At 36.3% G+C, this 26,347-nt stretch overlaps 2 protein-coding genes across 6 annotated transcripts in view; one reads left to right on the top strand and one right to left on the bottom strand.

The window, feature by feature from the left end:
• LOC149543012 (uncharacterized) overlaps positions 1–26,347 on the top strand; it is a 39,464-nt gene that overhangs the window by 5,769 nt on the left and 7,348 nt on the right. For 3 of the 5 annotated variants that reach the window (XM_089797948.1, XM_089797949.1, XM_089797947.1), the window contains exons 2-7: positions 4,480–4,593; positions 4,742–4,810; positions 5,062–5,081; positions 5,182–5,234; positions 5,535–5,565; positions 5,693–5,768. In XM_089797948.1, coding sequence (XP_089654074.1) covers positions 4,480–4,593; positions 4,742–4,810; positions 5,062–5,081; positions 5,182–5,234; positions 5,535–5,565; positions 5,693–5,768 — 363 coding nt within the window. The remainder of the gene's footprint in view (positions 1–4,479; positions 4,594–4,741; positions 4,811–5,061; positions 5,082–5,181; positions 5,235–5,534; positions 5,566–5,692; positions 5,769–26,347) is intronic. The other 2 variants (XR_016355581.1, XR_016355580.1) reach the window with 1 other exon arrangement.
• On the bottom strand, positions 17,676–21,491 carry LOC149543013 (uncharacterized). The gene is made up of 6 exons (XM_089797946.1): positions 20,314–21,491; positions 19,942–20,174; positions 19,674–19,826; positions 19,125–19,525; positions 18,582–18,987; positions 17,676–18,447 (listed from the first exon to the last, which is right to left on the bottom strand). Exons 1-6 carry the CDS (start codon positions 20,985–20,987, stop codon positions 17,867–17,869), a joined length of 2,448 nt encoding a protein of 815 aa, XP_089654072.1. The 5' UTR covers positions 20,988–21,491; the 3' UTR covers positions 17,676–17,866.

Raw genomic sequence — 26,347 nt, forward strand, 5'->3', positions numbered from 1 at the left:
CTATACTTACTCCACATCTTCTATAATTGGAATTCACGTATAATTAAGTCTTGAATAATTATGAAGATATATTCCCTTTACTCTATTCCTTGATCAATTTTTGAATAATGCTTGCATTACTGAATATAGGTATATATGCATATCATTTTCTTTTTGGTACGGTGTTTATGTAGCTAATACAATGTTTCAAGTTAGAGATTACACAGTTAAAGAAAGCATTCATTTGGTAAACCCTAACTCTAATCTGTTATGATTGTGGTTTAGGACAACTTATAGGGCAAGTTAGGAAGGGACATTACATTAGTAGCGACTTTAGTTTATGTCAGTGAACTTAGTTGGCTTCGGTGAATCTAGTGATGCCTTCAAAATTAGTTTTTGACCTTTTATGTGCTCTCCAAACTTCTTGGGGGAGTAGTCTATTTTTATTAAGTCATTTAGTTGACTCCAGTCATCATCCATCTTCAGAATCATGTTGGTATGATCATAGTTTCTTTTTTGATGCAGTTTTGATGCTTTCTTCAGCCTGGGTGAGTTATTAAGTAAATAATTAATGCTCCACCAATGTCTAATGTTGAGAACTTATAGGACAACTAAGTGTAATAGCTTGTTGGTGAGGTGATTGAGTGATTGAATGATATAAAAGCTGGATGCTGAGATAAGGAGCCTTGATATTATTATTTTGAAAAAGGTGTCTGTGAAGGAAATGAAGTGAAATTTTACATTTTAAAATTGTATCCCTCTAGAAAAGCTATATAAGGAGTTGATGGGCTAATTTTGAAAATATAGGTGAATGGCATTGTTATGCTATTGGAATGAACTTGAGTTCTTCCAAATCTTTCGAAGAGGAAAGCTCTTTTAAGAGGAAATTATCACCATTGCTACAAATTGAAGCCTCAATGGTTTGTGGTTGTGGAGGCTTTTGACATGCAAATTTTAATTTTTTCTATGATGAGATTGATGAAGTTCTCGAGGGCAATTTTAAGGGTTTTAACAGGGTGGCCATTCCTTTTGTTAAGCTGTAATATTCTGCCTTGCTAGGCTGACAAACTTGGGATGCTAGTGTAAGGGTGTTTTCATATAATTTCATTTGATATTTGGTTTGACCTTTTCATTAGTAGGTTGAATGGTATAACTAGAGTTTGGATTTATGGGGCTGTACCTCATGTTTATTTATTCTGTAAAGGGGACCTCTGAATTCAAGAAGTGAAGCACTTGGGTTTTGAGGCAATTATCATCTTGAATAGAGGAGACTAGCTTGTTGGAAGACAACCCATTCAAATTTGAGCCATTCTTGTGGAGTTACATGATTATAGGAAGATGCACATTAATTGAGATAAATATTTCAGTATAAGTTTGTGTATTTCCTTTCCTATACTTCAAATTATATTTCATGTTGAGTGGCAACTTTGAGGTGTTTTTGGCGGTGTTTGAAGTGATTTTTGGTTACATGCTTGTGGGTGGGTTTGTATGCTTCATTTCTAAGTTTTGAGAGCATCAATAACAGTTTACCAGTTCTGATTTGTCCAAAGTACTGAAGAAAAGGATTTTTCATCTTGTACCGGCCCTTTAATTCATCCATTCAGGGCTTTATATTGTTTTTCATAGCTGGGCTATTGGGTACATATTATTTAGCATTATTGTCTGGTGTTCCTGCAGTTCATTTACATTGGCACTTTTATAGCAGCAGTTAGTCCTCTTATTTGATGTACACAATGCATATGTGCTAACATATAATGCTTTGGATGATTATACCACTAAAAGTTATCATATCTATGCACTTTATTTTGTAAGCACTAAATGGTAGTACAGTATTTTGGTTTAAATTCATTGATTTACTCACCACATTGAACAAGTGGTTTACTTGTATTAAGCTTTCCCACTGGATAAGTGGATGTTGCATAAGCTTTCCCATTGAGTAAGCGGATTTGCCTATATGCTCAACACTCTAATAAGTGAAATATGCTTATTTACATTTCTTGTATTGCATATGTACTCCACTGGTTAAGTGGCTTTGGCTTGTTTGCTGCATGGTGCTTTGCTTTCAGCACTGCATTTCAGTTGATTGTAATCTAGAGTACTCTCACCTTCCCCTAATTGGGACCTCAGTGATGAAAAAATGGAAACATATATTGCATTGTAATCTCACTTCAGCTGATGTTATTTTCAAAAAAAAAAATAGTGCAGGGTGGTTATTACACTAAAACAATTTTTAATAGTAGAGGTATCCTCTTGATGCTTATTCGTGCATGAGTGTATGCCAATTGATTGTTCAATTTAGAACTGCTTGTCCATGATAATATGGATTTTCTTTAACATCACATCTCCTGTCTAGGGAACATGACTAACAGAAATGGTCTGCAAAAATGATGGGATTCCTGATCTCAATTTATAATTTTTTCTTATAAGTATGTACTGCTGATTCACACATGCCAGAGCTATAGGTGCAATATCATTGAATAAAAATGCTCTCTCTTGTATATTGCTTGTTTCTGATGATATCTATGTTACTTTTGAAACATCACACCTCCTGTCTAGAGCACACCACCATCAAAACAGCCTCTGCAAATATGGGAGGATTCTTGATCTCATATTATTCATAACTAATAATAAATGTTCACCGTCAATTACTGCCAATTTTTGAAATTTGGAAACCTATGTTCTGCTGATGTGCCGAGATATTGTGTAACATGCATGTTTTGAATTTGATCAAATTTATATTGTGATCATAAATGATAAAGGTTGTTCTAGTTGTTTGTATTGAGGCACATGAAAAGATGACAAACTACACAGACCAACGGGGATAAAGTTTGATCCAAAACTTTTCACCATTTTGTTCTAACTTGAATGAAATATAGTTTGAAAATATCCTTTCATGCCTTTCTGCAAGGCATTTCAATTTATCCTCCTTTTCTTGACTCAGAAGCTTCATTCTGAATCAAAACTTTGTTCTCATTCCTTATATTCTATTTCAGATCTTCCAGTATGACGGATGAATCTTTTTAGGAAGTATAAAGCTAGAGAGTCTATAGTATAATCACGAAGGTAATAACCATTTAGCATCTTGATAATCCAAGCATTTTCCTATCAGCAACCTACACTGTAATATTTGCTTTCTTGTATAGTCTCTCAGCCATTGGTTGTCTTTGAAACCTGGATGACACAGTTTGCTAACATTTTTCTTCAAGCCCTTTTCATAACAGGCTCTTTTGCAATCTAGTTGCTGCTTCTAGTATTCAATGTACTCTTTGGATTGGGAGGGCTTGAAGACAAGATTTACTAACTGAAGTCTTCTTCTGCGCAAGCCATTTGCCTTTATGTATAGATAATTTTTTTGAATTTACTTGACCATTCCTTTATAGAATTTCTTTCTCATTTTTCTCCCCATCTTGTCTGTCCTAGACAAGTGCTTGCCAGGTCTACCTATTTTGAATTCCATTATTCAAAGGTGGATTTGCCAATCACTTATCTTGGAATGCTTAATTGAAAGATAAAATTTAAGTACCTAGGGATTCAAGAATTAAGATTTCTTTCTTTGTGTAAGCTATACTAGGTGAAATCAGTTTTACTCTATTTCAGAAACAGAGAACTATCTGATCTGATCTAGCGTAGAAATACACAGAGCTGGAATTGAAAAAAGTACGAGGTTGAGATATGGAAAACACTGAGAAATGGCTAGAGGACTATCCATAGAATTTTGGGCTGTTGCATTCTAGGGTGCTTGTGTTTGGGGCTTTGGCATCTCTGTTCAAGGTTTTGTCTAGGTTGCGACGTTTATGCCCAGTTACCTAGTCCTTGTGTTCACTTTGGGATCTTCCTTCTAGCCATAGAAAGCTCACATTAGCCTTCACAAGCTGATGTTCTGCAGCAGAAGTCTAGGGGAGAAAAACTGGTCATGTGCTTTTGGGGAACTACTGTAACCAGTTCCCATTTTCAGAATATTTCAGCCTCCACTGCAGTACATTGAAAAGTTGGAGTATGTAAGGTTGTGTTTTCCTTTGACTTTACAATTAGTTCATCACCACCAATAATCTGAAGTAGCACAAAGTTGCCAACTTCCATTTTGTTGGATTTCTTTGGTCAGCAAGAATATTATATTAATTATTCTGGTGATGAGTTGACAACCATTTAATTTCCAAATTGTTTCTGAACCTACAATAATATTTTATATTTCATATTATTTATGCAAATTCAATAGCCATACTTTAACTTTGCTGTATAATTGTGGTAGTCTGGTTATTATTTCATTATGGAATCAATACTTGGTTGTTTTGGTGAATCGCTATTTCTGATTCTAAAATCTTGTATGACTTTATGTATAATGTGGATGCTCTCTGTATTTTAAAATGTATGTTCTAATGGTGTTTTCAGGTGTGGTCTATGGTTTATGGATTTTTTTGATTTGTTTTCCCAAAGAACAATAATTCTCAATCCTCTGTAAAGCTTAATATATATGCTAATGTTTTTGGTGTTCAAAATCAGTGCTTTCAGAAGACATGGTTAATGATGGCTACAAGGAAATCGTAAACATTGATATTTCCTCTGTTGTTATTGAGGCTATGCAGAAAAAGTACCAAGATTATCCCCAGCTAAAATGTATCCTTTACTTTATTTCATAATATTTATAGAAGTTTTTACTTGTCAGTCATCTAGGTTGTGTTAGTGTATTTATGAAGATTCCAAATGTGTATCCTCTTTTAAAAATGTTTGTCACTCCACCACACTTTCCTGACTAGACACACAGATGTGACAATGGATGTCCGAGATATGTCAGCCTTTGGATCTAGTTCTTTTGATTCTGTTATTGATAAAGGTATGGGCAGAGTTATGCTGTTGTAGCATTTGTCTCCTTCGAAAAAAGGCTTGTACTGAAACTTCACTTCCTCATTGTCAATTTGAATTCTCTTTTCTTTATGTACATGCTTGAGTATTTTGTATATGATTCTGCTAGTGGAACTGAGCTAGGGAGAGTTTGAGTTTGAAGTTCATACTAGAATAATGTTCTGAATTGTCTTTGGTGTGATTATTATATTCAATGACATGTACGTGGCTTCTATTCACCAGGAATGTTAGATTCCCTCATGGTAAGTTTTTATCCCTGGAATTGTCTTGATTGGTTGTGAAAAAGGATAAAATACTAAAATATGAGAGATATCACTCAAACTTTTCTACTGCCTTCTGCAGTGTGGATCTAATGCTCAACAAAGTGCTAGAAAAATGCTTGAGGAGGTTCGCAGGTATGCATGGTGTAGAGTTTTTAGATAATAAAAAAAAGAAGTTATTAGAATGGAAAGAACCGCAAAATGATAAACCTTTCCTTAAAAATGAGTGAATAAAATGTTAAGAATTGCAAAATGATAAACTGAGAATAAAACAGGTTAAAACCTACCATTCTTTGTAAAAGCAAAATGAAATACTTTTGAGTGTGAACAATTGTGTTTGATCGGAAATTTGTGTAACATGTAGCATCATTTTATTTAACTGGAGTGCTTTTGTTTTGAATTTATAGATTTCTAAGCACATAATTATTGCTACAGGGTTTTGAAACCAGGAGGTGTATATATTCTGGTAATTTGTACTCTACAATTTTTTGGCATTCAGCTCATCAGTTCTCACTTTTGTTAATGAATGTTTTCATTATCATTCTAGTAAATCAGAGCTTGGAAATTTGATGCTTGATCTGCTATTTTTACAGATTACTTATGGGAGTCCTCATGTCCGAATTCCACATCTGAAGTCACCATTGTGGAGAATAATTCTTCATGTTGTAGGTTTGTAAACTTGAACAAAGCTTTAGAATTGTCCATTTCTTAAACTAAAATGTTGGAGTTTAACGATGATGGTATATAATTATATTGGATAGTCCTGCTAGTTGACTTGTTCCTTGAGATGTCATGCTTGTTATCTGTTTGATCCTTATATTCTATTGGTGGCGAGTCTCAGAGGTTGCCAATTTAAAAACTATAACATAACATCGCATCATCAAATACAACATTGAACTGCTTTTATATGTTTCTATAATCATTTATAAGGTTCCGGTTATATCTCTTCCAAAGGCCACTTCTGATTAGCCAAACCATCCTTTGACAGAATTGGAAACCATTCATAATTTTCCAGATATATATACTGAGTGCAAAATGAAGCAGTATTCCACCATACCTGATATAAACATATTAAAGTTTTTTCTTTTCTTTTCTGCTAACGATACACAAGGTTTATAAATGGAAGACATAAACATAATGTTTCAGATTAGATAGAAACTTACATTTTTTAACCATACACAAGGTTATAAATGGCAGACATAAACATAATGTTCCAGACAAGCTAGAAACTTACATTTTTTGATGTTGATATAGGCTTGACCTTTGAAAATGCCATGAGGGAGATTTGTTTCCCATTTATGTTGGTGCAGAAACTAGCCCTGCATTGCTTTGATGTGCTTCTCTTTGTACAGCTGTGCAACCTTACTGGAAATTATGAAAACGGAGTCTGGGCTCTGGTTTAACATTCTTTGGAAGGGATATGCAATTAGTCTATGTTGTGTTGGTATTGGATAAGGTAGAGAGCTAGATACACTCCACACTTTACATTGCAGAACCCTTGAATCTTTGACATTCTAAGTGAAGTCCAGGTTCTGGTACTGCAGAAATGCTCTTGTAGCATTTATATTCCATCCTCAACAGATTCATTTCCTCTTTTGTGCAGCGCTCCAGAGCATCGTAGGGAGGATTTTCATTCCTAGGACTGCAGTCTCATTCAAATACAAAATTCTATGTTGTGTACTTTGGCTGCTAGATTATTTGCTGTTCAAGATTCACCTAGAATGCTCCTGATCATTGCTAATGTGCCTTTGCTCTAGATCTTGAATGTTTTTCCCTATCATCAATCTGTAACTACTCTTGCTTATGTGGAGCACTCTAATATGTTCTATCCTCACTGTACTTTGTTATTTTCCAATTTATGCCTCTCTAAAAGATTCATTAAATGATCGTCTAGGTGGCAATAAGTTCCACCCAAACTCTTCAATGGACACCTTTCCATTCTTGAAGAGGGCGGATTTCAGGGAGGCCTCAAACATTTTGATGATTGCCTTTGATATTCCCAAAGCTTTAAGTTTTCAATAACAACTCCTTTACCTCACCTTTTTGAATTTGGATTCTTCTTCCCTCCAAAGCATAAATTATCAATACCACTAGTCCCCTTCAAATGCCATTATGTGGAAATACAGCTCTGGATTTAAAAAAGGTTTTGCATTTCCTTCCAATCATCTAAGCATGTTGTAAACCACCAATAGATCGATTGCATTTGTTGGGTAATTTTTGGATGTTGTAAATCACCAATAGATTGTTTGCATATATTGGAGTAATGTTTAGATGTTTTACCTTAAAATTTATGTGCGTAGTCCTAATTTTCTTCGAGGACAAATTCAATCTTTCAACTAGGCAAAAACTCTTCTACAATGACTTTACTTGTCCCCCCAATCCTAGTTTGAGGCTTTTTACCAATGATAAATTGTTGGTTCTGTTGTTTGTTTCTTCTGCGGCAAGGCAAGAGCTCGCCTTCCAGTAAATTTGCCACTGATCTCTTAGCATGCATTGTGCCCCAACCATCTTTGGATTCTCATGAGAAACCCCATTGGAGTTTATTTTGATTGTTCCCTTTGGCAGGGCCCCCTCCAATGAATTTGCTACTGATCTCTCAGCATGCATTGTGCCCCAAACATCTTTTGATTCTCATGAGAAACTGCATCGGAGTTTATTTTGATTGTTCTCCTTGGCAGGGCTTCAGGTATTTCTTTTCTTTGTTTGTCCTTTTTTTCCTTATCCCCTTTAATTGGTTATTTGATCCTACACTTGATAATTATGGCCTAGAATTTTTTATTGCTTTTGGTTTTGTTGTGAAATTATTAATATTAATATTTTTTATTTTAATTATGAAATGCTGAGAAGCATAGTTGAGTGTGATTTTGGCATTTATTTTTCATTGATATCTTGCTGAAAGTAGCTATGTTCTAGAGTAAAGGCATATGAAAAGGTGTTGTTTGCACCTTCCACTGAAAAATAATATGTTTTTTTTTAACATTTTGAATAGTTAATCCTACTGATTCTTTGAAAACCTTGGGCTTGGATACTAATGCACTTTGCACGGTATTACCATTTCCTGTTATAGTTTTGAACTATGATTTTAGCCGATAGGCTATTGTACACGCAAACAAATATTCAGTGACAACCTTTAATATTTACTTGCTGTTATATATATTTAACACTATGTACAATACTATACATAGGCTCCACTAAAAATTGGAACATAAAAGGGGAAAGTTGAGACATACATTATCTTGAAATTGTTATGTTTTTCTTTCCTCAATCACTTTGCTATCCTCAACCCTTCTAATTGATGTCTAGGTTGGTGCTCCTTTTGGTCCTTCATTTTCTTCTGAAACAATGTTCCATGGGTTAGAGAAGAGTACAGTGCTACTGGCAAGGATGTTGTTTGATACAGGAACACCTGGGAGTTAAGAGCAATCTTGCATCATCCAAAGTTAGCAAATAAAATGCAAGCTTCTATAGGTCTTCATGTACCTAGAAAGTGTTCAAGGGGGAACATAGGGGTTAAGGGTTAAATTATTAAAAGTTTACTAGGTCATATGAAATTTACTTCGAGAAGTTCTTTTAAATGTTCATCCATTTCTTTTACTTTCGAAGAACTCATCGATTTTGTGGTATCATGCTGTATCACAGATTAGAATATTGAGTATGTATCTTGATGTTGCATATGGCCTAAGTTGGTCAGGTTTTGCATTTTTTGTAATTGCCTTTTTCACCTCAAAATCATAATCTGTAGTTACCTTATTAAAAGTTTCCCTATTCTGTATAATCTAAATGCAACTCATCATCTGACTTATTTTTGAACTATATACATCATCAGATTCCAAATGAGCCATTATCTTTACTAAATTTTCTTCGTCATCAGACTTTCTTGTTGTACAACCAAGTTCACACATATACACTGGCTCAGAGTTTCTAAGATCAACATGCATATTGATTACAGGAGTTTTAAATGCAGAAGTAGAAGTACTTGAATTTCTTTTTCATCTGGGAATATGCTCTTCCTTCTTTGAACTGTTAATCTCTTAAATTTTGGTTGATCTATTGAAATTTTTGCTTTCTTTTCCCCGTCTTCCTTGGAGGAGCTATCAAGGAGCAAGCATGTACTTTTGCTGGGCTGAAAATCTTAATTGGTTACAATTTATAGAAGCAGTGTCATTTAGGGGCTCTTCAAAATCATGCAGATGAATATAGCTACGCACACAACCTGGAAGAATTTTGCAATTACCCAACCATAAATGAGTTGAAAGAATTCTCTAATCTTAGGCAATTCAAGAAAGGATTCTTTTGTCACCATTGCAAATGCTAAAAATATTCTTGCAATTCTTGCAAGGAGCAAGCATGTACTTTTGCTGTGCTGAAAATCTTAATTGGTTACAATTTATAGAAGCAGTGTCATTTAGGGGCTCTTCAAAATCATGCAGATGAATATAGCTACGCACACAACCTGGAAGAATTTTGCAATTACCCAACCATAAATGAGTTGAAAGAATTCTCTAATCTTAGGCAATTCAAGAAAGGATTCTTTTGTCACCATTGCAAATGCTAAAAATATTCTTCCAAGAAAAACCTAGATTTTGAATGAGAATATATCTTTTGGAGAAGCAAACATGGTAAGCATTTCTGTAGAAAATGATTCTAAGTTGTTCGCTTAAGCAAATGAAATCTTCAAAACAATCTCATCTAAGTTATTTGCTAAATAAAAGGAACATGCAATGAGTCCCAGAAATTTAAAATGTTTTATTTGTAACATCTCTCATTACACCACAAATTGTTCCAAAAAGTTGAATACAGGAAGATAAATTTATACATTATTTGAACAACAAACTCAGTATTAGGATGCTTTACATATCAATGGCTCAATATTTACATATTGGAATCATGGGTAAGATTTTTGTTACTGATTTTTGCAATTACCTACCCACAGATAAGTTGAAAGAATTCTCTAATCTTAGGCAATTCAAGAAAAGATTCTGTTGTCGTCATTGCAAATGCAAAAAATATTCTTCCATGAAAAACTTAGATTTTGACTGAGAATATATATTTGAAGAAGCAAACATGGTAAGCATTCCCATAAAAAGTGATTCAAAGTTGTTCCTTTAAGCAAATGAAAGCTTCAAAATGATGTCATCTAAGTTTTTTGCTAAATAAAAGGAACATACAATGAGTCCCAGAAATTTAAAATGTTTTATTTGTAACATCCCTCATTACAGCACAAATTGTTCCAAAAAGTTGAATACAGGAAAATAAATTTATACACTATTTGAACAACAAACTCAATATTAGGATGCTGTACATATCAATGACTCAAGATTTACATATTGGAATCATGGGTAAGATTTTTGCAATTACCCACCCACAAATCAGTTCAAAGAATTCTCTAATCTTAGGCAATTCAAGAAAAGATTCTGTTGTTACCATTGCAAATGCAAACAATATTCTTCCAAGGAAAACTTAGATTTTGAATGAGAATATCTATTCTGGAGAATCAAACATGGCATACATTTCCGTAGAAAATGATTCAAAGTTGTTCCTTTAAGCAAATGAAAGCTTCAAAACAATCTCATCTAAGTTATTTGCTAAATTAAAGGAACATACAACGAGTCCCAGAAATTTAAAATGGTTTATTTGTAACATCCCTCATTACACCACAAATTGTTCCAAAACATTGAATACAGGAAGATAAATTTATACATTATTTGAACAACAAACTCAATAGTAGGAGGTTGTACATATCAATGGCTCAAGATTTACATATTGGAATCATGGGTAAGATTTTTGTTACTGATTTCATTGAATATCACGAGTTAGAAGATAATGTTCTTCTAGGGTATCTTTGCCTTGCAAAGTATGAGCCATTACATTTCTGGAAGCATAAATACCACTAAGGCAATGTGGATGGATAAATTGATTATTCCAACCTTAAAAATTGTCAGTCAGAACTCTGGAAAAATATCCGTAAAAGAGTTAATAGAAGAAGGGGAAAAGGAAGTGTCTAATGAAATAAAACAAAAAATTAGAATGAATTCTTTGCAGTTTTGGTCATATGAACAAGAAGAATGTGAGATTGATATCAGACCAAAATGTCAATCAGTGATACCTCGTGAACTAGCATATTTGATGAATCCTCCGTAAGGAAAAGAATTGGGTGAACTGTTAAAATAACTTATGAAGGAAATTCTTTACGACCTAGTAAAAGTCCCTTTTCATGTCCAGTATTCTTGATAAATAAAAGAGCAGAAAAGAAGAGAGGTAAGAAAAGGTTTTGGATTAATTATAGACTCCTCAGTGACATCATCCTTCCTGAGCAATATCATTCACTGCTGATTTATTATAGGGACCACAAAGAAATGATCTTTTGCAATTTTGATCGTAAATCAGGTGTTTTGCAGATAAAAGTTATGGAAGTAGATAATGTAAACTACTTTCTTAGTTCCCTTCGATTATATGAATGGAATATAATGCCCTTTGAAGTTTCGACAACACTTCCTTATCTTCAGAGGCAAAAGAATCAAGCTTTAGAGTCTTAAACATTTAAAAGATTCTTGTGTATTATATATAGATGATGTAGTTGTATTCTCGGATTCAGAAACCGACCATCTATAGCATTTGGAGAAACTCTTTGGAACTATAAGAAGACATGGCATTTATTTGCTGGCCAAAAAGATGGTGATAGGTAAAACTCAGATAAACTTCCTTGGCTTGCTCCTAGAGAGAGAGAAGTATAAAATTACAACCCCGTATGCTTCAAAGAACTTAGGAAATTTTGACATCCTACAAGATTAAGTAGATTTGAAGTTTTTTTAGCTATTTGAATTATTTTTCACCCTTTTATAAGGGTCTTGGAGAAGATAGAAAATCTATCCAAGAGCATCTTGGGGAATCCAAGTAAGGATTGTCTCTAAAGGCTACTGAGGCAGTTCAAAGGATAAAACAAAATATCAATATTTATGCACATTAAAGATTCCAGAACCAGATTTCCCATTATATTTATATACAGATGCATCACACACCACATGGTCAGCTCTATTGATCTAGGAAGAAGAAAATGACAAACAAAGCATACGTGGGTATAGGTTAGGAACTTTAATTGATATAGTGTAATGGGCACCCTTGAATGTCCTAAAAAACTAAACCAAATTGCTGAAAGGAATTATGTCAAATACTTTGCATTGAACCTCTTATTTCTCCGTTTAATGTTTTAAACCCCTTATAACTCCGGAAATCAAACGTTTATTTGTTTGTTGTGTTTTGTGCATGGAATTGGTATCATACAACATAAACAAGAAATAAACTACAATAATATGCAAAGTGGAAATGAACTGCTGCCAATAAAATGTTATTTTCAGAATTCATAAAACCAAATACATGGCAGATTTATCAACTCACTAATTACTTAAGCATTATTGACATAATACTCCAGCCCATGCTTTCAAACTTGCTGCTACAGTGCCGTGTGAATAGTGTCACGTGAATAGTGCTGCGTGAATAGTGCTGCATGAACAGTGCTGCTACAGTACTTTGTCCTTCAATCAGTCCACTACCTTCGTAATATCATTCCCTCAAAGCGGCATAAGCATCAGACAAGTAGTGAAGAAGATATGAGCAAAATACCAAATCTGCTTGTAGCTGAAAATGCAACTAAACTGCCTGATAATGAAGCCAATAACAAAGAATTCCAAAGGCCAAACCCCAAGGGAATGACATCTAGAATGTTACAAGAGAGGATAAACGTTGTAATGCCCCGCCCGAAGATCCTTGGAAACAAGGATTCAAATCAAGCCAAGATATTTTTTTTTTCAAGTATGAATGCACAAGACAACATCATACAGGGATCACAAAGATCGCAACGGAAGACTTCAACACAATCCCAACAACCAACGAATCTCCAAACGCCACTACCGAACTGACACACTCAAACAAAACCAACAACCACCACAACCAAGATGAGGGCACAAGAAATGACCACTCATCAACAAAACACCAAGCTGGGGTAAAATGCAAAATCTCAAAATTTGGCTAAGCTTGAAATCTTGAAGCCCTGAAAATTGGCTAAGTCTGGGTTTCTGAAGCCCTGAAATTTCCTAGAATCCATAACTTATCTCTGAGAGGTCTGAAACCTATCTCAAATGATTTGTCGCATATATTAAAATATATCTTAAGTATAAGCTTAAACGATATATTTTAAACCTTTACAAAATCTGTTTTGATTCAGGAAGGTGTAAAAACCAAAAGGGTGTCCAAAACCAACTTCTGAACTTTCATCCGACAAGCCTAGATAGCCCCTGTTTCTCGCGCGAGAAAGAAAACTGGTCTCGAGTTTCGTGCGAGATCTTTCACCGCTTCGCGCGAGGATTCACATTCTCGTGCGAGGATTCCCTGCGCGCCGCGCAAAGATTTACATTCTCGCGCGGGAAGTGTATTCTTTCGCGCGAGGAAGAAACAGTCTCGCGCGAGGAAGAAACAGTCTCGCGCGAGAAAGAAACAGTCTCGCGCGAGGAAAATACAATCTCGCGCGAGGAAACAAATCAGCGCGACACAAAACACAAACAAAAAGCTAAACAAACAAGAAAACCTCCACACCGGGGAGTACCGGATCCACTTAAATCGAGGAATGAACACTCGAGAGCATTAACAGCAAGGAAAGAGGAACATCTAACCATCTAAAACATAAAAGCAAAGCACATACTGAAATAAACATCGCAATGAACAAAATACATTTCAGAACTAAACAACCAAATAAATGCGCGGTTCCTCCCAACCGTCAATAGCATCATAAGACCATCGTGGGTCCTGGCCATCCCCCGCGCGTAACATCCCAAGCCACCGACCAAATCGTCGGTACTGTCGTAATAGGGACGTCACTACTAAAAACAGGCAACAATATAAGCATAAGGAAATCTAACATGCTAGTAGTAAAGCATAAGATAATCCTACAGTAGATAACATCACCTATCACATGCTAAACAACAATAAGCAACAGATATGCTAATACAATAATTCACAACATCTAATCATATGCTAAACATCATAATAAGGGAATGCGCCAAATAAAATAACATCATCTAAACATGATATACAAGCATCCCAATGAAAGCATAAATCACAAGAAAGCATACTCCGGAACCCGAAGTACCAAGTGAAGACATCCAGCAACGGTCGCACTAGGACAAAAGATCGTCTCTGTACACTGATCCCTAGCAGTGGTGAAGGTAGCTATGCCTCCCAACCACGTGGCACCCATAGGTCCACACCCGCCGTGCTGATGGAGATAATGATCCAACCACAAACACACAGAAAGCACAACATCCAAGGCTAACACTCACGCCAGACAGTATGATGGCTGAACCAAGAACCTAAGACAATGCAGGGAGTACAGGTCCTAGTTAGACACTCAATAGGCTACTAAGTAGGGGCTGACATCATGGAGAGTCGCTTGGCATTGACAAGCCCAAGCTCGGATCTGTGTAGCTCAACTCCCTCAACGGAAGGCCAATACACCGTGTAGCTCAACTCCCTCAACGGAAGGCCAATACACAAAAGTACCATTTTATTATCTTTATTTTTATTACCAGTCACACATTTTATTTAGTTATCACTTATTTAAAACTTCCTCTGCCAACCCTATGGGACTAAGGTCACCAGGCTGCGAGATAGAAGCCCCCTCCATATGCTACCCTACCCTACCCATGCTCATCCTACGACAAGTGCCCGTGGGCATGCATACTCCCATCCCAACCCCAATGATCATAACTTCCGGCAAATCCACGGAAGATCGAGCCTCGCAAGTCACCCAACAAATGTACGCGTACGTGCTCGTGTGTGGTGCACCACCATCACGAAGATCATAACACAAGGACAGGAATGAGAACACAATGCAAAGAAAACACCCAATTGAAAGCAACACGGGAAGGACGGATTCTACACGAATCCCAAAGCCAATAAAACCATACATCATGAAATCACTCAATCGGCCTCAATTCGAGAGTATGGATTCTACACGAATCCCAATGATGTAACAAGACCAAAAGTCATGAACTTACTCAACCGGCCTCAATCCGAGAGTATGGATTCTACACGAATCCCAATGTCCATGAAACAAGGCAAAGGTCCAACAAAAACAATAACAAGTGTAAAATCACTCAACCGAACACAACATCGGGAGTACGGATGCAACACGCATCCCAATGCAACATAAAAGTGCAAAAGTGGTCTGATTGATATCCAAACGGATTATCAAGGTCCACAACCCACATTGTGCCAAGAAAATTAGAGAAAACAGGGCGGCACGCAAAACGAGGTAAAAATCTCAAATTTTTGAAAAACTTCAAAATTAAAACCCATTTGGCCTTTGGGCTCAAAAATCCCAAAAATTCAAAAATAAATGGAATCGGACACCGTATGCAAAAACGGCCAGCATAACGGCGTAAAATCCCAAACCCTCATCTCAAAAAACAGGGAAATGTTCATACCCGCCCAACCGGGTAGAACTAACATACAGAAACAGAGGGGAACACTAGTTCTCAGCCTCCAAACAAACGGCTACCGAAAACAGAAGCAGAAACAATAAAACAGGAAAGCCGTACCTCACAGCTAAAAGGGCAAAACGGGAATCTGAACCATAAAATAAATATCCCACAGAAGTAGCTGAAAATCGCGGCAATCCAAGGTTTCCCCGAGCTGGATCCAACGAGCCCAACCTTGCAACAATCCCATGCCCGTAGCTCCCACAACGAACAAAACAATAAATCCTCATGAAGAGGATTTTGGGTTTTACTCTCCAACTTTCCAATTTGAAAGTGAGAAGTGAGGAATTAAATTCCTCTTTGGATATTTATTCACTTTTTGGGTGAATAATCGATTAGGGCATTTAACCAGCCAATCCAGTTAAACCCCAAATCGACCCAAACGAAAACAGGCTATTCCTATAAATAGGAATTCATCTATGGCAAAGCTGCCAGAAATTAAAATAAAATAATTAAAAAGCCCGAAAACCCAAAAACACAAAAATCGCCTTAACAACTTTCGCGACAATGCGAACTTCTAAATGCACAGACACGCTTACTGGTTTAATCACATAATGCAAATGAGTTCGGATTTAATAATCACTGAAAGGTTTAATTTAAACATTTTAATAAAGGATACATTGACCATACAAGGACAACATTGGTAAAATATGAATGGCTGAATCATTAACTCCATGTGCCACTGCCAGGGATATAAATCCTGCACACTAAACAACACGATCAAGTGCAATTGCATATAATAACATAGCCGAAGCAATAAATGTATTAAATCACTTAATTTAACCATTTATTTAATTATATTAAAATAATCTATTTACATCACTCACGTTCACATAAAGCATAACAACGCAGGAATGAAGTAAATAACCATAGCATTAAATCCATCACATAACATAATCAGTGGTATGTCCAAATACCAGATAACCAGATAACATCGTAAAACACATTGTCATCTCAAAATAGCATCATCATGCAATATGATTAACTGAATAGCATAGTAGTCTAAAATCTATGATACTGGAATCAAAGAGTAACATTTGACCCTCAGGTCATCTCAAATGTAAAACATCACATGAGTAACAAATATCTCTCTAATCAGAAATATAACAAGGTAGATGTCCGCAGCACATAACCAAAGAAATCAACATGGACAATCCATTTCTAATCATTAATGCATTTAATAATGATTGATTACTCTGCATTAAAAAGGCATTTAAAACACATAAGCAAACACAGTCAAAAACATGACTAACTACTGCTACAGGAACCTAGTCCAGTGTAGCATGGTAAAAGAACATAGTGCAATCTTTGCACACATCTCAGGGTAATCATAGAACAACCTCATGATACCACATCGATCCTGGTAACCACTGGCACAAACCTCAGTGAACCAAAAATCACATCATAATCTCAAAGATCAGTCAAAAGCATAATCAAAGCAACTGATACAGAAACATAAATCCAAACACCTCGACGGTGTAGACCACTCAGGGTCATAATCATGATCCCATCACAACAAAAGATCATCAAGGTTGCATCCATTAGGACGACTTACAAAAGTCAAATGGGAGAGGCACTACAAACGTCCTCAAATGCCAAGAACGGAGCTGCAACTCACACACCAATTTCTTCTCATATTCAACCTGTCTAATGAAGCCACAAATGCTTCCTTTTATTCTATTTCCAAGGGTCTGCTCAACTCATATGGGCAATGTGGGATAAAAGATGTGTAATATATAAAACATATATTAAAATCATAGAAACGTGAATCGGAATCGGCAAGGCCGAATCGAATTGTGAATCGGCAATGAATCGGCAATGAATCGGCGATGAATCGGCAAATTTGAAAAAACCCTTTAAATTTAAAGATTTTAACAATTTAAAACTTATTTCATGCACCCTTTATTGAATATAACTTAAGCACACTATAACATCATCAAATAGAAGTTAAAACTTAACATACATAAACATGAAACATAAAATCCATCACATACGTAACTATGTTATCTAAGATTCTAAAATGTAAATTGTAGGCTAGCTGAAGTAAATAGAAATCAAATGATCATAATGATTTAAATCATAGAATGTATGTAAGATGATCCATAAGACATCAAATCATAAATTTATGTAAGAATCTAAGATGAAGATCCATGAAAGTTTGAAACTTTGAAACATATGTCTATCAATGATTCAGTATCAATATCTGTAAACAAAATATAAAAACAAGGCTCCAGCTCAAGCCTCAGGCTCATAGTCATCATCATCCTCAACATCATCCTCAAGCTCGGCTACAGCCTCAGCCTCAGCTTCTGAGTATCCAGTCTGCCTAGTAGCAAGGCGTCTAATGTAGGTCCTAGAGGACTGTCGAGCCATATCTCCCGCATATAAGATGGGCTCACGAATGTCGCTAGGGCCTGTGTCTGTGCGTGCACGTGTGCGTCTACCAATGCCTGAAGAACGTGCTCTAGCTGCCTCAGCCTCTATATCCACCTGGTCAATCCACGCACGGTCTTCCTCAGTGAAGACTGGATCTACAACCTCTGTGAGCCACTCTGATTCTGGATCAATCTCCTCCAGAATGATCGGAGAGGAGTCAGTGCCCAAAATCTGTCTGATCCTAAGACGGAGGTTGTAATGAACGAAGACAAAATCATTCAACCTCTGCACTGTCAACCTGTTTCTCCTCTTCGAGTGGATGTGCTCGAACATGGACCAACTGCGCTCACATCCAGAAGCGCTGCTTGGCTGACTCAGAATACGAATGGCAATTTTTTGAAGTTTTGGGGTTGTGGCCCCAAACATTTGCCACCATCTATCTGAAATAAGGGAAAATAAAAATAATTAGTCTCATTTACAAATTACAAATTACAAGTTAACTCTAAAATTACATAATCAACTTTAAGTTTAGAATCTAGATTCATGAACATTGAATATATTATTTAATTTTTACCTGGCTGTATTGTTTCCCGAGCATCTATGGCTACCCTGCTAGAGAAAAGTGGCCCTTCTTTATTATTGAACTTATCAAGCTCAATAATTGCAGCACTGCTATCCTCATTAGTACTCAACCTCTGGATCACTGTATATAATCCGGTGAGAACCTCCTCATCCGCCTTGAAGTCAGGACGGAAACGAAATGCCGAATTCAAAAAGTAAGCTGCTGCATGGATGGGTCTGTGGAGCTGATTCTGCCATCTCCTATCAATGATGTCCCAAATAGGGGCATACTTCTCCTGCACTCCTGCATACTGAGCTCTAATGGCCTCCTTGGCCCTATCCATGCCCTCATATATGTAGCCCATAGAGGGCTTCTCCCCATCAGCAGTTCGTAGGAGAGATACAAGAGGCTCAGTGGCCTACATATAAAGTAAAACAAAAATTTGAGTCAAAACTTAAACATAGAATAATTCAATAATATAAGGTAAAACTAAATCATTAAACAATTAGCATAGTAAACTGTAAAATATTAAATGTTAAATTGCAATAAAATTACCTTAAGTATTTCTCTAGCAGGTTTCCAAAAACCATCATCATCAAATATGCAATCCACCACATCTATCCCTGCAGTGGTCGTAGCATAGGAAGATGAAATCCACTCCCGCCCAACAAACATGCTCCTCAAATCATCCCTTGATGTCAACAAGGACTGCAAGGTGATGAAATTCGAGGCAAACCTCGTGATCCCTGGACGAGCTAACTCTTTGTCTCCTGTGTACTTCCTCATTGTGCTAAGGACAAATGAATGATTATAAATAAACTTACATATGTTTTTTGCCCTTTCCACACATGACTTGACCCACTCAAGTTTGCCAATTTCCTCCAACATGAGGTCAAGGCAGTGTGCTGCACAAGGGGACCAAAATATGGTGGGGTGCCTCTCCATCAAAAGTTTGCCTACAACAATTTTAAGATAATTAGAAATTCAAATTTCAAACATGTTAGAACTTAGAACTTAAGAAACTTAGAAATTCTAAGTTAGAATTAGAAAAAGTTCAAAATTCAAATAAATTTATTTTCAAAACTTAAAAAGTTAAAAGTTTACCTGCAGCAACATAACTTGCTGCATTATCCGTCACCACTTGCACCACATGTTGTTCCCCCACCTCTGCTATAACTTCCTCAATAACCTCACATAAGTATGTGGCATTTTTTACATGAGCAGAAGCATCAATGGATTTGAGGAACATGGTATATCCTACAAGTAACAAAACAACGAATTATAATTACTATTAGCAATCAACAAATCAAAATTTGAAATAGTCAATCACGATTCAAAATTATGTATGTAGGAAAGTAGAATGATCAATCACCTCCACAGGATACAAGAAAATTGAGGAGTGTTCTTCCCCTCCTATCTGTCCAACCATCAGTCATGATGGTGCAACCCTTTTCGATCCACTCCTTTCGGTTGTCCTCAAGCTCATGCCTCATATCCTCAACCATTTCCTCCAGGAGGTATCCACTCAACTCAGCCTCAGTTGGGGCTTTAAACCCCGGACCACAAATGGCAACTGCATCTATCATGTTCTGCCAATAAGGAGTCCTGTCACAAATAGATAATGATATTGATTAGAAATTTAGATGTCAAAAACTAAAATCATAAAACAAGTAGATATAATTAAAGTTTTACTTTTACTTTTAACTTTAACTTTGAAGATAACAAAGAAAAAAGAATCAATTACCTGGCTGCAATAAATGGAATGTTGCAAAAGTACCAGAATTTGCAAATCTCTTTTCTGGCAGCATCATGAATCTCCTTGTTCAAACCCATGCCCTCAAGCGTGGGTTGGGAGCCAGGAGTAGTGCGGGGCACAAAGTAACTATCCATTCTGCTTTTCCGCACTCTAGGCCGCAATAGGTTGGTGTTGGACTCTGTCTCAGTATGAGACCGACTACCACTAACACTCACATGAGCACTAGCACTAGGATGAAAAGGAGGCCTAGAAGAACCCTCCCCAACACAACTTACGGATGCGAAAGCTGATGCAGATGCACTTGCAGATGTAGATGCGGTTGCGGATGTGGGAGCACGGGAGCCAATACCTCTTAACCCTTCAAGTTGCATTTTCTTAGTCAACTTGTCTTGTTCAATTTTTTCTAATGCCACTAAACAAGAGCGTTTTGCCTCAGCGGTTTGTTGAGTGCAAACTGTGACATCATGGCCAGGTATGCCAGCAATGTGGTATTTCAATCTATAGATACCTCCCGAATTTATTTTTTCTTTGCAAAATATACATTTTGTTTGATATTTGGTTCTCCCAGGAAACTCTTCATTATATTTCCAGCATTCATTTTTTTTACCCATTGTGGAAATTGGAAAATGAAAGCAAAGGGCTGCTGCAATAAAAAAATTCATGTAAAAAATCAAAGTTTGCAACTAATAAACAAAAACTACAAAACAACAAACCCTAGTTTGCAATTTAGTAAAACTAAAAATAAAAAACATTCAAGATTTGCAAATGAAGTTTGAACACTAAAAAAATTTAACAAAAAATGCATACTACACTAACATGCAAAAAAAAAACCAACACTTACCTCTTGCAAATGAGTTGAGGAGTGTTGATATTGACTCCTTAATGCTCCCAGTGCAATTTATGGCCTCCCCAAATGGACTTCTGATCTCTTTGGTGCTCTTCCTTCTTGCCGGTTGGAAACCTATGGATTCTCTTTTCTCTTCTTCTCTCTCACTCTTCCTCTCTTCTACTCATACTAAGCAAATAGAAGGCTCTTTAGGGTTATAACAAAGAGGAAAGTCAACTTAGAAAGCAAATAAAACATGTGTTTTTTTAAAAAAATTGAACTTTCTATCCTTGCTGCCGCGGCCGATTTCTGGAGATTCACGATGGCGATTTTGGCGATTTTTGCCATGAATCGCCGATTCACACGAAAAAATCGCCACCAACGATTTCCGATTCCAAAAAAATCGGGAGCCATGAATCTTATCGCGATTTCGGCGATTTCGGCAATTTCATGGCGATTTTTGGAACTATGATTAAAATACCCCTTATGTCTCCGTTGGGTACACATCCCCATAAAATAAATATTAAAGTAACACTTTAATATTTTACAATTAAATTAGACGTTGTTTTAATAAAACTTCAGGCATTAAAATGTATTAGCAATCGGACTCCGAATAATGCGAGTGATAGCTCATTGGAAAGCTCTCACCGAGGAGTATCAAATCCAATCACCAAAATTGACCTGCACTGTGTCCTGCCGACTTACTAAAAATAGTAAATATGCTTGAAATTGAGTAAATCAACTTCGTTTTAGCCCAAACTGGAAATGACTAGGCCAAAACACTCCAGGATCCCATTAAACCCTTCGTTAGCCCTCGGGACCATGTAGAACAAGGCTAACGCACACACACTTGGTCAACTGCTAAAATGGGGACATTACATATAGAAACTGGATACCACATATTTGAAAATGAAATTTTGATAGTTAAAAAAAGAATTAAAAAATTTGAGATCTTCTTTAAGGTAGTTAAATTTACAGTCAGGACTATTAGTCAAGCAATGGGGCTACTGTTGAAAAGAAACTGAATAAAGATTTGGCTCAAGGATGTGTTGCAAGATGGTATTTTGAATTCCTTGGGTATGATTACGAGAATGAATATGTCAAAGGAGAAAATGATTTTTTAGCAGAGAGGTTTGACTGGGGAATTAGCAGGAATAATCTATCATGGATGCCTTATGTTGCAACTATCAGAATGAATAAAGATCAGATGGGGTTATAAGTATCGCATGGAGCTTCCTAACAATTCCAGAATTGCAGTGCCACAACTTCCAACCCAAATTATTGAAAAAATTCTTGAATTTATTTTTTAAACAAATGGTTAAATGGTTTAAGAAGTTTGAATGTTCGGCATCATATTGAAGGCACCTTTGGAATTGTGCAAGCACTAGTATAACTGGAATCATAGACGATTGCTTAGCGAGTGGCAAGAACTAGCAAGTCTTTTTGTTGGTTGAGTAGTTATGCGGCCTTTGACTACTAAAGAAAAATAACATATAAAGGTCAAAAATGGTCCAAATGAGTTTCATTTCATCATTGCTTCACTTGTATTTTGCTAAGAGGGGAAAAAATACTCTTCCAAACACTTGCAAATTGATTTTCATCGATTTGAAGTGGATTTGAGGCGGGTTTGAGGTGATTTTTGAAAAAAAAAAGATTTTATCTAGGTTTTTTTTTCCCTTTCTATGTTTTTTCTCAAAACATTTTATTTATTTTTTGTTTTATTTAGATGAATAGAAAATCATTCCTAAGTAGTTAAAACTAATTTTGACTCATTGGAACAAGATGTAACAGTATTTTGAAACTTTTGTTAAATCTTTCACTATTTTTTTCGACAAATTTGTATTTTTTATTAAAAATTCAAACCTTAGTTTTTTAAAAATTATTTTTAAACTTTGAATGATGTCTACAATTATTTAAAGTTTAAACTAATTTAGATAGGTTGTTAAATTGTTTAACTAAAATATTAATTGTCTTTTCACTTTGTATGTGTAGGTTAATAGTTAACCATTAATTCAGTATGGCAACTTTAGGGAATGATTGACTGCTAGAACCATGCCCATCTAGATATATAGGCGCCCGTCCTAAATGTGCTAGAGGATTTGGAGGTATGCCTATGAAGAACTTTACCTTGGGATTGTGATTTGCATCAAATGTGAAAAATTAATTTGTGGAGGCATAAACCACCGCAAATACCAGCTTGTAGCCATTCAAAAACATGATGCTAGGGATGTGCTAAACCACAAAAGAAATAAAAAGAGATATTAATGACATACTTGCAGCCAGGGAAGAGAAAAAATGCCAAAGGATGGGACAAAACTAGCTATTAGAGCAGCTATCTCTGAATCTTAAGGTGCTTTAGTTGACATTGAATAAGAAGCAACACTTGAGGGCATAGTGGACTTGTGTTGTGGTTTGCATAACTGTAAACTCAATACCCCCTCGGCCATCACCTCTTCCTCTAGTAGAATGCGTGTTGTTGCATCACCATCAGGAATACAACCTATAGGTAGTTATTTTGTGCTTAGGAACAAATACAGAGCACAACCATCATTAGAGGCCACTAGGTGGAATAGGGATGCACATGAGAAAATAGACATTGCATGTGCTGATTTTTGATACTTCAAGAACATGCCATTTAATGTGGGAGGGTGTCCTTATTGGCTAAATTTGGTCATGACAATGACAGATTCAGGAAAAGGGTAGGAAGCCCCTTCTTCCAAGGATTTGGGTGGCAACCTAGTAAATAGTCCACTTGATTTCATTTTTAATTGTTTTTCTTGTTTATTAAATTAAAATTGTGCACTAAGATCTAATTTCACTTTGCTTTTAACTTTTTGTAGATTGCTCCTAAATGCTGTTGATAGGGCAAGAAGAAGCGAAGGACCGAGGACCAAAGAAAATAATGGGGAAAATATGGGTGCACCATTCCTTTTGATGTGTGGATAGATGGCAAAATTTGCACCACTTTTTTTTGTTGCTTTCAAGGATAATGTGGTGCTCTTGAAACTAGTTGATGCCTCTAATTAGGTGAGAAATGCATGAGCATCTGCTGGAATGTTGGAGCACATTATCATGGGGGTGGGAGTAGAGAATGTGGTGCAAATCATCACAAATAAAGCATCGATAGGTAGAGTCCTCCAAGAGAAAGGTACCCCACTCTTTTTTTGACACTTTGTGTAACACATGCCCTAGACCTCCTTTTGGAGGACATAGGAAAACTTGATTGGGTGACTCCAGTTGTGGAAAATGCATGAAAGATCATAAAATATATTTACAATCACCCACAAGGGTTTTACATTTGATGAGAGAGCACAAAAGGGAGGGATTTGGCTAGATTTGGTATAACAAGGTTTGCAATGATTATCTTGACATTGCAAAACATTCTTGGTGCATTGACTTACTTGAAATAAATGTTTGTGAGTTAGAATGGCTAGACTCACCTTATTGAAAGAAGGTTGAAGGAGAGGGTTATTGGAATCATTTGCTTTTGTACCAAATGCTCAAACTATCAATGGTCGATATAGATGCCAAATTTAACCCGATTCATAAGAGGTGGTTAAGCCATGTCATGAATGTCCAAGGAGGTGCTGACCACAGAGTCAACAATTCCCCCTTAGTATTGACTGAGCCTTCAACACCTACTGAAGTGAGACTCGAACCCATGACCCATGGCTCTGATTCCCATTGTTGGAATCATTTTCTAATGCACTAAAAGCTCGTAATGTCAATGCTCAATACAAATGCTAGATTAATTCGATCCATGGGAGGCGGTTAACCCATGTCACAAATCTTTAAGGAGGTGTTGACCATTGAGTCAACAAGGGTATCACATGTATAGTCTTCAACAACTATTTTTACAAAAGGCTGTAGAGATTGTGAAGGTAACTTCAAAACTTGAATTTTTAATTATTCTTGATTCTAGCCTCTCATTGTTAATTTGTAACTTCATTAATTAAGCTTTATGTAATTTATATTTTTTAATTGTTGGTGTTTGAGCCCTTGGTAAGATGGTATCAAACCCAAATGGGGTATATTTATGAGGCCATGGATAGGGTTGAATAAGACCGAGGGATTATTAGTAAGAGGTGGAATAATTAGCTCCACTAACCCATTCATGCAGCGAGTTACTTCCTTAACCCTCATTTTAAGTTTGGGGATTGTTACTCAAATCCTAATGGAGGGGTATTGGAGGGCCTTATTGCATGCATTCAAAGGATGGTACTTAAGGTAGATGAGAGAGACCTCATTATGGCCAGTTTCCAAAGCCATGAGGAAGCAAGGGGTAAGCTATTCTCATCACAATTGACAAAGAGAGAAAGAACTACGTAAACCCTAGGTATAGAGCTTTCCATTTGGATTTTGGGGTTTAAGGTAATTGATAAAAATATGTTTTCGCGTTTTCTTTGCTTTCTAACTTTTCAATATTTTATTTTGCAAATGCTTGGTGTCAAAGTTGGGGTGGAAATATCCCAAATCTAAAAACAATTGCCCTCAAAATCTTATGTCAACCTTGTAGCTCATCCAATAATTGGAGCTTGTTTGAGGCCATCCACATGAAGTAGTGGAACAAGTTAGCTCAAAAATGCCTCAATGACCTTTTTTTTGTGCAGTATAATCTTCGGTTGTGCGTAAGGCACAAGAAGCAACAACTAGTGCAATTGATTTGGATGATATAGATCCTTACAGTGATTGGACATCATAGGAGCAATCTCCATTGTTTATAGAGGATGACATTATTGATTTCTAGAGGCAGGCTATGGAGGAGGGTGTGGAGTTATTTTTACATTGGATGACATTGAGGAGGATGAGTCAGATGAGGAGTCATTGCCATTGCCAAGAGAAGCTAGAGGTAGAGGCACATTCAAGATGGAGGACAAGCCACAGACTGAGTTAGACATACCGAGTAAGGAGGCACAATCATGCCTAGTGCAAACTTCTAGGACTAGACCCTCTAGTTTTACCTCTCCCTTGGTTTTTTCTAGATCTGGGAAGAGGGAGATGTAATTGTAATGATGTATTTATTTTTAGTTTTACATAAACTATTTACTATTTTGCTTCCAGCCAAATCAGCATTCTGATTTTGTTCCTACTTTGCAGTTAAATATATCTACACTTAACTTGTTTCTTTCGTGTTCTCATTTATTGACTTATTGGATGCATCTTCTCATTGAATTTACTAGAGTCTAGAGCTGCGAA

Source organism: Cupressus sempervirens, chromosome 8 (assembly GCF_028749045.1).
Source record: "Cupressus sempervirens isolate cs-2001-9-10 chromosome 8, ASM2874904v1, whole genome shotgun sequence".
NCBI lineage: Eukaryota > Viridiplantae > Streptophyta > Pinopsida > Cupressales > Cupressaceae > Cupressus > Cupressus sempervirens.